The sequence below is a fragment of the Uloborus diversus genome, chromosome 2 (assembly GCF_026930045.1).
Source record: "Uloborus diversus isolate 005 chromosome 2, Udiv.v.3.1, whole genome shotgun sequence".
Classification (NCBI taxonomy): domain Eukaryota; kingdom Metazoa; phylum Arthropoda; class Arachnida; order Araneae; family Uloboridae; genus Uloborus; species Uloborus diversus.
Genome location: NC_072732.1, coordinates 94,081,751 through 94,095,161, shown reverse-complemented (window position 1 = coordinate 94,095,161; position 13,411 = coordinate 94,081,751). Strand labels below are relative to the sequence as shown.

Here is a 13,411-nt window from a genome sequence, read left to right as displayed (position 1 = left end):
TTGTGTTAGTTCACACAGCCATGCAATTTCAGAATTTTTCATCGTATTTGGGTCACATGTCTGAGATACACAGGCTTGACAATATTCAGAACATGCTGAGGTAAACCATTTTATTTTTCCTGTACTGGAATATTTTTGGCTAAAGCCCTCTGGTAAAAACACCAACTATCTTTATCAAAAGGACACTGACCATGCATAGGTTTTTTCTGGCTTGAAGCACAATGAAATAGTGCGGCGATGGCGTTTTGCTCTCCAAATTTCCCACATTTGCCCGAATCGCAATCCCATAATAGTTTTGTAGTTGATCTATGAACATGTCTGTCAGTTTTTCCCTTACCAGAGATACCTTTAGTTCTAGATTTTAGTTTTCTTAATCGAGTACCTTCTCATTTCTGGATATACCCAATGCATTCTAATATTTTAATTTGCTCACGCTATTTTTCCATACATGTTTTGAACACAAGAATAAGCTTTTGAGTTCCCGCTGCCGTAATACTTCACTTATCTTAACTTCCTTGTGGAAAAAGATTGTGAAAATATTCTTTTTGCACCTACGGTTTCCATTTTGCCTGCACTTCCAACAAAATTTGCATGGCATATATGATCTGCTTTTTCGGAATCAGAAATATTGTTCTTTTCCATAGCATGCAATTTTTTACATACAATGCAGTAAGAGGACATGACCTAGAGGTCTACAACTTTCCCTGTGTGATTATTGCCCCTATGAAGTGCCTCTATTGAAATGGCAGTTACACATCCATTTAGGGAAGTAAAGCCCTTGACATTGCCAATTTCCATCCACAGAAATTCTGCATTCATTGTTGTCAGTTTCAATTATGACTTCATCAGTCGCTTCTTTCATAGATTCTTCTGCAACCTCTGACACAACTTCCAATACGCTTCTCTTCTTGCTTTTTATAAGCAGCTTTGGACAGGCATGGCAAATTCAATATTGTGCACAGTTTATTGGCAGCAGAAAACCCTTTTCCAATCTGCCTCATTCCATACACAAATCTTGCATTTACTTCAGCTTCATTAACAGTTTTGTTAAAAGATGCAAAGCTTTTAACGAATGCACAAGATTTGCATTGTAAATTCATATGTGAACATAATCCCTAGAAGAGAACCCTAGAAGAACTAGAATCTTCAGTAACAGATAGTTCTTGAGATGAACACTTTGAACATGCACTTGTTTGAATATATCAGCAAGAATATTCATATCGAAAATCCTGTTACCAGTTATACTGGCGTTTTATCAAGTTCTAAAGGATCAGATTAGGGTTTCCAATCATGATCCCGGATCCGGCAGGATAGTTAGCAGAATTCATCCCGTGGGATTTTGCTCTCAATCCCGCATTTTTTTTTCAAGTTAAGGATTTTCCAGCTTTTGCCGCTCATAAAACAACTATTTTCACAAGCATCATCTGAAGTTTTGATCTTTCTTCTCGTATATCTGCAAGAAGAACAAGAAAAAATGTTTCTCATGTGACTAACGATGGTTTTACCATTTAAGAACATAATAAAAATGGAGTACATTTTTCTGAGAACGAATTGATATTTTCATTCGAGGTTTCAATTTTCATACATTCAGCAATTGAGAAAATGCCTGAAACTTATAAGCATTTTCTAAAGCCATCATTAAAATTTAAAATCCAGTAAATTATGCTTTAGAAAAAATAGAGAAAATATTACATATTCCAAACCCCGCTGTAGTAACCTGAATGCAATGTTGGAGCATTTCTGTAAGCTTAAGTAATGCATTCAAAACCTTTAAGTTACAGAAAGTGCACTCCAAAGAAGAGAGTAATGAAAAATCTGACATTATTTATACATTCGGCACAACTTTAAATGTGGTGACAGGAACTTGTATGAAACAGCAGGATGAATCACATGACGACAGTGCAATAAGTTAAGCTGCTCATATTTTTGAATTCCTCTTTAAAGTGAGAAGCAAACTTAGTGAAGTTATCTAGACACTTTTACTGCGACTTGGTGAAATGGTGAATTCAAGCAGCATTCACCCCTTGCTATAATGAATCAAATTCACTGATACAATAACCAACGTTAATGGAGCAACAAGGGTATTATCAATGCTAGTTATATTGTAGACAGCAAAACACATATCCAAGAGACATCATTTTTGTCCGAAATTGGTAGTTCTTGAGCAAAAACTCAACATAAGAAAAGTCATTTCAAAAGGTCATGAAATTAATGCGGATCTTTTTCTAAATGTCCACAATTATATAATTTTACTAAAATCAATTTCAGTGGAGCCACAACAGGTGTTTTCATCAAGCGCATTATTTTTAGATTAAAAATCCTTTACCATATCCCATACAAGTGGCACACTTCTGCTTACCAAACGATGAATGCTAATTAGGATCTGACTTTGTAGTGCTTTACAACTGTTGTACGGAGTTCAAGAAGACTATTAATTCTAGAAATAAAAGCAGTACTTCCTAAAAAGAGCAACTTTTTCTATTTGAGATAAAAATTTTAATTTTTAGAAGAAAAAACTCAATCCCGCAGGATTGGCTCCTTACAATCCCGAAATCTCGCAGGACTGAATTTGGTGCAGGAAGCAGGAATGGAAGTCCTAGATCAGATGTCCTGATCAGATCTTTGATGCACTTACAGTAACAGTTGGCAATTTCTCATTATTGCTAAGAATGTTTTCCAATTTCTTTGTAAATCTATTGCCATTGAACTTCTTCTTTCTCTTTCTTGCAATACTTTTCCCCATTTTAGAAAGGGAAAAAAATACTTTATTGAGTTTTAAAACGTTAAAACTGTCAAAAAAAATTGCTATGAAATAAGGTAAACAGAGCTAAATTTTATAAGAAGAGACTGCTTCAATGCCAAACATTTTGCAAAAACTGTGTTGCCAATTCAATAATTTCTTTATACTTTTTTTATTAAATTTAAGCTCAAAGTACTTCAAAAATGCGTTTTATCGCTCACATTTGAACAAATAAAAACATAAACAAGCATTTTAGCTTGTTTCCGCTGAACAGAAAGCTATTTCTGGTTTGTGAATTCTGAAACATAGTAACATTTAAAAGGCTATATCTCAGTTCTAAGTACAGTAGAAACAAAATTTCAGCAGATTTGGAAAAATAAAGGACCAGGGTTTATTATTTTACAAAAATTGGAAAACAATATTGTGACTAAAAAAGAGGTCTTGAAGGTAGTCGGATACGCTACCAAAAATAGCCTGAAGCTACATTTTGTGAGCTTATATTTTGAAAAATCAATCCCCTACTTTTGCTCTACAATGCCACTTGCTGAAGCCAACTATCTAATGAAAAGGAACATGATTGCCTTAAATGAAGTCTTATAGTTTTTGTAATTCAAGAATCAAGATTAATAATGTAATAACTTTCTTTGATGGAATGGATGTTGAAATTGTCTGTAGTTTTCTGATTCTTGCTAGTTACAAAAATGCAAAAGGATTGCCAATCATCAATTGTTATTACTGTTAAAAGTAAATAAATACTTTTATTCTAAACAGTGAAAATGTAAATAGTGTAAATTTGCAAAAAATTGCAGATATGTGTTTGGGTGTACAAGGATGAAAAGGTTTTGGGCAATTGGCCCCTGTTGGGAGCATTTTGTTGATCAGTTTCAGTTGTATGTAGAGTACATATAAAGTCAATCTGTAAAAAAGGCCTAATTGCTTGGGGGGAAAAAAAAAGACCAAAAATCTTGCAGTAAAAAGGTTGTGAGAATTCTCTCTCATCTCATTCCATCAAAATTTTCCTAGATTTTTTTTTTTTTTTTTTTTTTTTTTTTTTTTTTTTTTTACAGCAACAAACAAAAACCAAATAGTTTTTGGATTCAGATTTATTTTTCATCCCTGCACATTTACTCCTTTATGCTGTTCATATTTAAGAACCTGCTAACCTGCTGAGGGATTGCCATTGAAGCTGATTGGAATTGGGGATAAAAGAATTTTATGGATCAAATTTAGGTGTTCTTTGAGACTTATGAACTTTGATTCTTTAGTTCTCCTTTTTAATTTAAAAAATATTTGACAAGTGTTGTTTGAATTATGTGACAATCCTGTTGCTATTCTTAAGGTTTTTTTTCTTTTATTAACTGTTCAAGTTCTACTCTGTATTTACTTGATTAAGGGAATAATGTTATAAAGCAATGTAATTGAATTTTATCAAGTTATTTTATTTGTAGTTAAGCATATATAATATACATTTGAATTCTAGGATGCTATGGCACAAACTAAGTTGAATGTGTTTCATTGGCATATTGTGGATGATCAATCTTTCCCATATGTTAGCAAGAAATTTCCCAATCTTAGTCAAAAAGTAAGTACGTTTCTTTGAGTTTTAAATAAGTTATATGAATATTTAGTCAAGATTTTTAAAAAGATTAGTTGATAGTGAATAAAAAAATGTTTATATATTTTTTTGACTCTGCAATTCGATTTAGTTTCTAACATTAACATATTATTTAATATAACATGTTAATATAACATGTAACATATTATTTACTGACGTAGTTTACAGACTTAAAGTAAAATTTCTTGAATCCAAGAATGCTAAAACTGAAACTTTAGTGTTTTCGCCTAGTCCCTATGAGCTTTAAAACTTCAATTTAAGCTATTTTATTTAGTTTATGTGCAGACCATGTATGGTCATCTTAAAGGATCATGCTGAAAGATACTGATATTAGTAAAAGTTATAATTATAACTTTCAAAATAGAAAATGTTGCAAATATGATTAAATAATTATCAATTATTGCAAATAGTATTGCCTCGTAGAAATATCCTCAGAACTACTTATGAATGATTGACAATTGAGTTACATATCATTCAGATTACATTTAATTCAAATATAAAACTCAATCATTCAATAAATTTGAATAAGCTATGAAAGTGTCAGTAAACTTTCATAAGCTACTACAAATATAAGAGGCAAGTATATGATGGTGGTAAGGATATGTGATATAGTAATCACATATATTTTCATAGATTCGCGTTTTTATTTCATGTGTTCGGATTTTCTATTTAATGGCGTCTTTTCAGAGTTTTTGGCGGCCATGTTTTCCCTTCTTCTTCCTGCGATGCATTGTCTCCCGCCTTTTTTGCTCATTGGCCGTAGGCGTGGTCACGGTTCGGTGATGTCATTTTCCCGCTTTCCCATTCGCTGCGCTAAGTGACGCCGCGTATGAATATCTGCTTTTCACGCGACCGCATGGGTTTTAGCTGGGAGGTTTCAAAAAATTTCGTTTGTAGTCGAGTGCTAGCGGCGACATGTGACTGAGCGTTGTGTCGTGAGGAGCGCGGGCGCTTGACCTGTGAAGGGTCGTACGAAATGACGATGATGGAAATGAGAAATCTTGATGCATCTGTTTGAAAAACGATGTGAATTGTGAAGTAATTACACAGGAGCCATGGAGCCCTGTTTCTTACAACAAATGACGGTTTAGTTCCAAATTTGATCCAGTATTTAGCCAAGATTTTACTCAAAAATGAAAAATGTTCGCGTCCACGTGGAAGTAGCTCCGAGCCTGCACGAATGAAAATCATGTTTTTTCACATTGTGACCCTTGCATAAGATCGAAGAGGCAGGTGAATCTATTTATTTATACAAATACCAGTATAAAAGTGATGATCAGCAACAAGCTCTGGTCCCAGCTAGTCTTTATTAGTCCCCAGTGAAGATCAATAGCTCTCTTTAAGTTATCAAAGTAAAGAGCAAGCTCCTTGCTCTTTACAATCTCTTCTGGTTAGCTGCTCCAAGTGCTTGCAACCTTTTTGAAGTAATAATTTTTCTTGATTTTCAGATTAGGGGATATGCAGTTGAATCTTCCTAGCGTTATATTTTTCTATATTAGATTCAGTGTATGTTTGTCTACGCCTTGTAGTTTTAACTTAATATACTCTAAACCAGTGATATCCAGCCTACAACCTCTGGGCCAGATGTGATCCGCGAAATCAATTCATGTGGCCTGTTATGTTCAATGTTACAAATCCAAAAAGATATTCTAGAACCTTCCAAAGCAACAGAGAGTCTTTATTCAGTATTATGAATGATTGTTCTAACTTTGAAGCTAAATAGTTAGAAACTGGTTTCTAAAAAAGCAGATTGATACTTTGTATCAATAAAATAAGCATGCTCTCTTGTTAGTTCAGTGAGTATGCAGGATTTAGTTATATTTTTCAGCCTTTAAAAAATTGTTTATCTTTTTTTCACTGCTTATTGTCTGACTTTTCTTTTGTCATATTTTTATTGAAATTCTTAATTTAAAATGCAACCCTTCCCAGTTTATTATTATTATTATTGTACAAGTTATTATTTACAGGGTTCTGTCATTAGTCAGGCAGGAAACGTTATTGATCTGGGTATCTTAATAAATCAGGATTTCAAGTTTAGTCAACAGTGCAGCATTGCAAGTAACAAAGCCAACAGAATGCTTGGGTTTATCCAAAGATCTATTTCAAACAAATTGAAGAAGGTTCTTCTGCCGTTATATAGGAGTTTAGTAAGACCTCATTTGGAGTATGCTGTTCAGTTTTGGTCTCCTTATCTCATGAAAGATATTTCTGTGTTAGAAAGGGTTCAAAGAAGGGTTACTAGACTAGTAAGAGGACTTTCATATTTAGACTATGATAACAGACTTAATAGACTTAATATGTATAGCCTGGAGCAAAGGAGAGCCAGAAAGGACATGATTCAGTCGTTTAAATCTATCAAAATGAAAGATGTTAACGGGTTAAATTTTCTCACGGAAAGCAAGACAAGGGGACATTGTTTTAAGCTATTCAAAACTCAGGCTAACCTGGAAATTAGGAAAAATTACTTCTTTAGTTCGGTCGCGGGCACTTGGAGCAGCTTACTGGAAGAGGTGGTAATTAGCAAGGGGGTGGATAGCTTTAAAAGGGCCATTGATCTTCATTGGGGACTTATAAACTGACTAGGACCAGCCTAGCTGGGCCCAGAGCCAGTTGCTAGTCGTCACATTTGTATTTGTATTATTCAGTGGTTGGAAAAACTACATTTTTTTTGTAGCGAACTACAACTACTTTAGCACAAATGTAGTTAACTACAACTACAACTACTTTTTTCAAAATGTAGCAACTACAAACTACTTTTGAAATGTAGTCGCTACTTCGCTACTTTTTAAAAAATAAATAACACACACATACACACCGTTTGAGATTGAATGAAAAAATTAAAAAATTGTTCAGATTGATATATTGGCTCATTTGAACATGGAATATTGCTATAAATTATTTATTCTTTCTTTCCTTTACTGAAACGATTCATCAATCCAAACATTTTTTACCATTTGCACGAATATTTCCTGCAAGAAAGGATTTAAAAGTGGAAGGAATTCAACCTTCAAATTTTTAATCCTTTCCTGACAGCAAATAGTATTTCATTCAAGAAGTGCAACTCGGCTACTTGAAATTGAGATAAATCCAGTCGTAATTTGATTTAAATTTTACACAGACTAGACATACAGATACATAAAATTGATTTAGATGATGAAATGCATCTTTTAAACAAAAGAAATAACTGAAATTTTCATTATATGAGTTAATTTTAAAGGAACTTATATTTCATAGGAATTGATTGCTTTTGAGCTTCAAGCTAGGGTTCCTGACCTGGACACCATCTCTTTTCTTACGCCCCTGATAAAATGAAATAAAAACATTTTTCTATTTTACGAACAACCTCGAAAACTCACAACATTTAATAATTGACTTTTAATTTGTTAATATATCAACACTCAATCAGTAAAAAAGGCAAAATAAAGAAATAGGAAAAATATCCCAAACGGTACTACTAATTATCCGAACCATAAAACATGACTAAAAATACTTACTTTACTTCAATGTTCAATTTTTAACAACAGTGCACTCGAGCTACAACGCAATTCGACTAACGCGAAATGTCTATAGAGCGAATTTTGCAGCTGACGCGAATTCCTCACCCGCTACACGAAAATTTTCAGAGCGGAAGCGGAGGGCTTATATCACCTTCTTCCTTGGGTACTAAATATTAGTTCGACTGCATGTGCAAATGGCATTGATACCGAAAGCTTTTTGCTTAACGGGCGAAGTTTGCATGAAACGGAAAAAAATCGTTTCTTTCTTTCTGAGCCATGCTCTGTTCAAGGCGAATATTGGGAAAATGTGAAAGATTCTATGCCAAATTAACTAATGGCGTCAAACAGATACAACATATGGCGTCAAAATTATATGTCAGAGGTCAGCTCGTACGAATCTGATTGGTGCAAGTTACTCGAGTAAGACTTGCACCAGTCAGATTCGTTTGAAAATGCGTTTTTTTTTTTTTTTTTTTGAAACTTTATTCAAAAGTAGTTTCCAGAAATTGCTACAAACTACTTTTTTTGTAGCGAACTACTCGCTACTCTACTTTTTTTAAAAGGTAGTGCGCTAAACTACAAACTACTAAAAAATGTAGCTACTACAGTAGCGTAGCGTCACTACTTGTAGCGCGCTACTTCCAACCACTGGTATTATTACTATTAATATTTTTTAGCCATTTGAATAAGCATTCCCCAAGACTTTTACTTTTTTTTTTCAAGTTGGCTACTTATTTTACTAAATTTAAGACCTTTTGTACATTTAACTTTTGTATTTAATTGTGATTTGAGCAAATAGGGTTGCACTCTGGGTAAATTTATTTACGATTGACGTGTTTTTGCTACCTTCCACTTTTGCTGTTTAGGTTTTTGCATACTTAAGCTTCTAAACTAAAAGTTTTTGTCATTTTTTAGGGTGCATTTAATCCTAATACACATACATATTCTCAAGCAGACATTGCTGAAGTGATAGAGTATGCAAGATTAAGAGGAATAAGAGTTCTTGTAGAGTTTGATTCTCCAGGTAAGGTTCCAAGTTTTCATTCATGAACCTCAGTTTCATGTTTGAGTTGCATGTTATTTGGATTAAAAGTTTTTGAAAAGTACATTTGAGGTAGTGAGGAGCTAAGGGATGTAAGTCTCCTCTGTCTTGGAGCAAGCAATAGTATTAGTAGCTTTGGTAGTGCTGCTAAACAGCATAATTTTAAGAAGAAAATTCAATAAAAGCCTTCCTAGGACCTTATCTTTAAATCCCTTTTACTCAAAACTTTAAGAAAGCCTCTTATATCTCTTTGCTTCTCACTGCCTCATTTATGTGTGTTTTTTTTAAATAGTAACTTACACAAAATTGATATTGAGCATTGAATTATTGCATGTCATCAGCATCCAAGCAAAAGTCACTAAGTACAAAACTATTTTTTAGACTGCAGTCAGTTACCATCTTTAGATTCCAAAATTGCAGTTTTAGACTATATTTGTTTGCTTAAAGGGGGGGGGGGGGCTGTCATGCCCCATGACCCCTTTGGATTTACTCCTGATGCATATTCATACATAGTAACTCTAAAAAAAATGCCTGCATGAGGAAGTGAATTCACATAAATTTATTACAAAAGTTTTTGAAATGTCAAAGCAAAGTCAATAATTAGTTATGTTGCTGAATAATGAAAAATACTTCATTTCAAAATTCAGTAAAACAAAAGAATAAGTAACTCATGCATGTATTAAAAAAATTAGATTTGCAGGGGAAAAAAGCGAAATTAGTGATATATTTCAAACTACAAAAAAAAGAGACTAATTATAAGAACAAACAGGTGTTCTCATTTATAAATGATTTATTTCCAATTGAATAATGAGGAAGAATTGTGCAAATTATATTAAAAATGCAAAATATGTTCAAACATTATGATATTTCTAGCGATAACAAACGGCATGTTGGAAAAGGATATCTTTAAGTCAGAGCCGATCCTAGGGTGTCGGCCGCCCGTGTGCAAAGACCTAATGTGCCGCCCCTCAAGAGTAATTTGCATAATTTGACTAATCTTTGACGTCCATATAAATATTTCTTCAAATTTCTATATCAAGTTCTAATTTAAAAAAAAAAAAAAAAAAAAACAAGAATAGGGAACTTATAAAAAGGAAGAAAAGATTTATAATAAGAAACTACATAGGTACAATTTATATCTTTGAAAAAAGTAATAGATACCAAAATTTACTAGTGGTAAAAACGCATTTTATAGTCTGTCTTCGGTGACAGCAGAGAAAGGACGGAGAAGGGGGAGGGGGGATTGCTCCCTGAAAATTATCGAAATTGGCGTACGAAAAATAGTTTTAAGAATCTTTGGTGGTGTTTGGTTGCAAGGAGAAAAGAGTCGGGTATATTCAAGGTGAAATTTTCGAAATTGACGTCACATATCGCAATTTAAGGAACTTTTTCGAGACTTCAGGGAAAGGAATGTTGGAGTTCTTCCCTAAAATTCTTTCAAAATTGAAATCAACTTGAAGCTATTTCAGGGTGGCGACAGGAACTGTGAAAAAAAGTTCCCTGATTTCCCTGATTAAGTTCACCAAATTTCCCTGATTTACGTTCCCAATGATAATGGTTTTCTTTCTTTGCTCTATTTGAAATCCATTGTATATTTGTATAAAATGCAGTATTTCAAACATTTTAAGTTGTGTAAAATTGTTGTACTAAAGATATATTTTAAAAAGATGCTACTTTTTTAATAAAATGGTTAAAAAAAAACATATCAAGGCAATTTTTTTAGGGGTAAAAAACCTTCAAAACAGTATATTAAATTTTTCCACAATGGAAAGATTATGGAAAATTAAAAAAAAAAAATATTTTACTTCCAGAAACCACTTAGCATAAGAATTTTAAGAAACTATTAAAATTACTCTTAAAACATATGTGTATTTATGATAGAACTAAAAAGTAATTGAAATTATTTTGAACTAAGTTTCAAACAGTATAATAATTGTTGCAAGAATAACAGGTAATAGTGAAAGAATAGAAGTAATGTAGTTATTCTTATATAACTAATCGACATATTTATGCAAAACAGATGAAACCATTTGACATCCATTCATAGAGAACTTTTCTCTCATCAAGAACAAAGGTTTTATTGAATGAATACAGCATTTTTGCAATAAAAAAATAAATATATTTACTTAAGTACACAAGTTAACTCTATTTCAAATGATTTCAGTATGTAACGAAAAAAATCTTAGATTGCTTCTGTAACAAACAACTTAGAAATGCAAGGAAAAAAAAGGGGGGAAAAAAGCAATTAGTTAATTTCAAAATATATAAAAGAAGAATACAACTTGGTTATAAAATTAAAGAATCACTTAAGTCTGAAGAAAAGAAAACCTTTATAATCTGCGGTGACAACAAATAGTATAACGGCAAAAAACAGTTTTTTTTATTGAAAGTTCAATTTTAGCAATTAAATTTAAAACGCGAAGAAGTAATAACTTTTAAGCTTTATAGTATTAATTCAAAAACCAAAAGATTTCTTCTTGAAATCGTGATTACAGTACGCTAATTACTTCGAAACAATGGAATAAAGGCAAAGGAGCTAAGGCATTAATGAAGGCTTCCTCTTTGACTGTATGGTTATTTATTTTGCGTAGCATTGAAAGCATAAAAGGAAATTTCAAGCTAGGTAAAATAAACAACCTAACAGACACAGAAGCAATCTTAGGAATTTCATCCTGTGGTTAATAAGTAAGATTCAATACTTTGACGTTGAGGAAAAAAGGTGTACAAATATGCGGCAGTGTATAATCGCACCTCATTAATTTTACTTTTTTTGAACAGATAATTGGCCGAAAATGCGTACGGAATTAGAGTACTTAATTTTGTAAAGCAAAAAAGAAAAAAAATTTCTTCATAAAATCAATTTTCCCTGATTTTTTGTTATTTTTTCAAAATTCCCTGATATTACCCTGACTTTTCCCTGATTAATAAAGTTCCCTGACTTTTCCCAGATCTCCCTGATTTCCCTGATCTGTCGCCACCCTGTATTTTTTGTGACCGTAGCATAGGAAAGATCGGCGCTCCGAATTTTCCGAAACTGAAGTTTTAAACAAGCAGTTTTAGGTTTACCTTTATTGACGTTGCTAGAGAGAGGGAGATTCAATCATCTCCCATTGAAAGTTTTCGAAATTGAAGTTTAAAACGCAAATTTAGGCTATCTTTTGTAACGGTAGGGGATCTGGTGGCTTTCCTCCGTACTTTCTTGGCACTATTGCTTCAAAAACCTATTTTTGGCTATATTTGAAAACGATATGGAAAACATGAAAATATTCCGAACCGAAATATTTTTCGGAACTAAAATCCATTTTAGGCTATTTTTGGGAAGGGAGGGTTTTGGATCTCCCAAGCGGATATTTCTAAAAGCGCAATTTTATGCTATTTTTGGTGACGTTAACAAAACTAGGAAGCTTCGGCGGATCTTTCGGATATTATTCGATTATAATATCTAAAAAACACAACTATAGACTTTTGTCCACCTCACTTCGACGATTGATGGGTATATATGCCCTAGCGCAGTAAAAATTTACATAAGCCATGCAGTTCTCCTTCAGAGTTTTTAGAAATTGAAGTCTCAAAATCATATTTTAGGCATTGTTTGATAACGATGGGACAAAGAGCAAGCGGGGGTTCAATATTCCCCCGCGAACTGTTTTTTTTTTTGAAACTGAAGTCAATTTCAAACTGAGGGATTAAGATTAAAGGCCTCTCTAAAGACGCTAATTGAGACTATCTTCGGTAGTAGTGTTTAGGAATGGATTTCGGGGTCCACCATCGCAAAAATTTCAGAAAAGAAATACGAAAAATATCATTAAGCAATTTTTGATGACATTAAGAAGGGTTGCCATCTGAAAACACATTTTGGATTTTAAAGCCAACATTTTCAGGCTATGTTTGATTAAGTTAAGGTGGAAGGAGTGAATCAGAGATTTAACTAGGTCCTTAAGATCGGTGGTTTAAACAGCAAAATTTTCCGAAATTAAAGTCCTAAAAACGCAATTTTAAGCCGTCTTTAGTATCGTAAGGGAAGTCATGGCATCCTTTTGGATCTTCGTTTTGGAGCTACGTTTAAATTTACTACCCGCTGCAAGAACCCTGATCTGAAACCGGGCAGTTCATTCGTGATTTTAATTCGAAAAAAATGCTCTAAAGGGGGAAAATTACAAAATTTTAGTTCGTCATTGATATATGTTAAACTCTCAGGGGAGTCGCAATTTTCCACTGTCTCTCCACGCATCCGCGATTGTTGAAAACAAAATTTTTTGTTTGAAATGCTTGCGAGAGTATCTAATCAGTATAGGATTTTTTAAATATAATATATAAAATATGTCATCATTGTTTAGGTCTATAAAAGCTAGGGGGTAAACATTAGCGGCCGCCCTGGGTCCTGAGTACTCCTTTTAGAAGGCACCCTTTCATGCCTTCAGGAAGAGACCTTTTCCCTCATCTCTCCTCCCCTGTATCCATGCCTGATTACCGGTTCTGTCACAAATTTTGCAACCAAATGAAGCGTGTGTGTAAAG

At 33.2% G+C, this 13,411-nt stretch overlaps 1 protein-coding gene across 2 annotated transcripts in view; it reads left to right on the top strand.

Annotated features, from left to right (window-relative positions):
* LOC129217176 (beta-hexosaminidase subunit alpha-like) overlaps positions 1-13,411 on the top strand; it is a 98,510-nt gene that overhangs the window by 36,883 nt on the left and 48,216 nt on the right. For both annotated transcript variants that reach the window (XM_054851438.1, XM_054851439.1), the window contains 2 exons: positions 4,221-4,322; positions 8,768-8,876. In XM_054851438.1, coding sequence (XP_054707413.1) covers positions 4,221-4,322; positions 8,768-8,876 — 211 coding nt within the window. The remainder of the gene's footprint in view (positions 1-4,220; positions 4,323-8,767; positions 8,877-13,411) is intronic.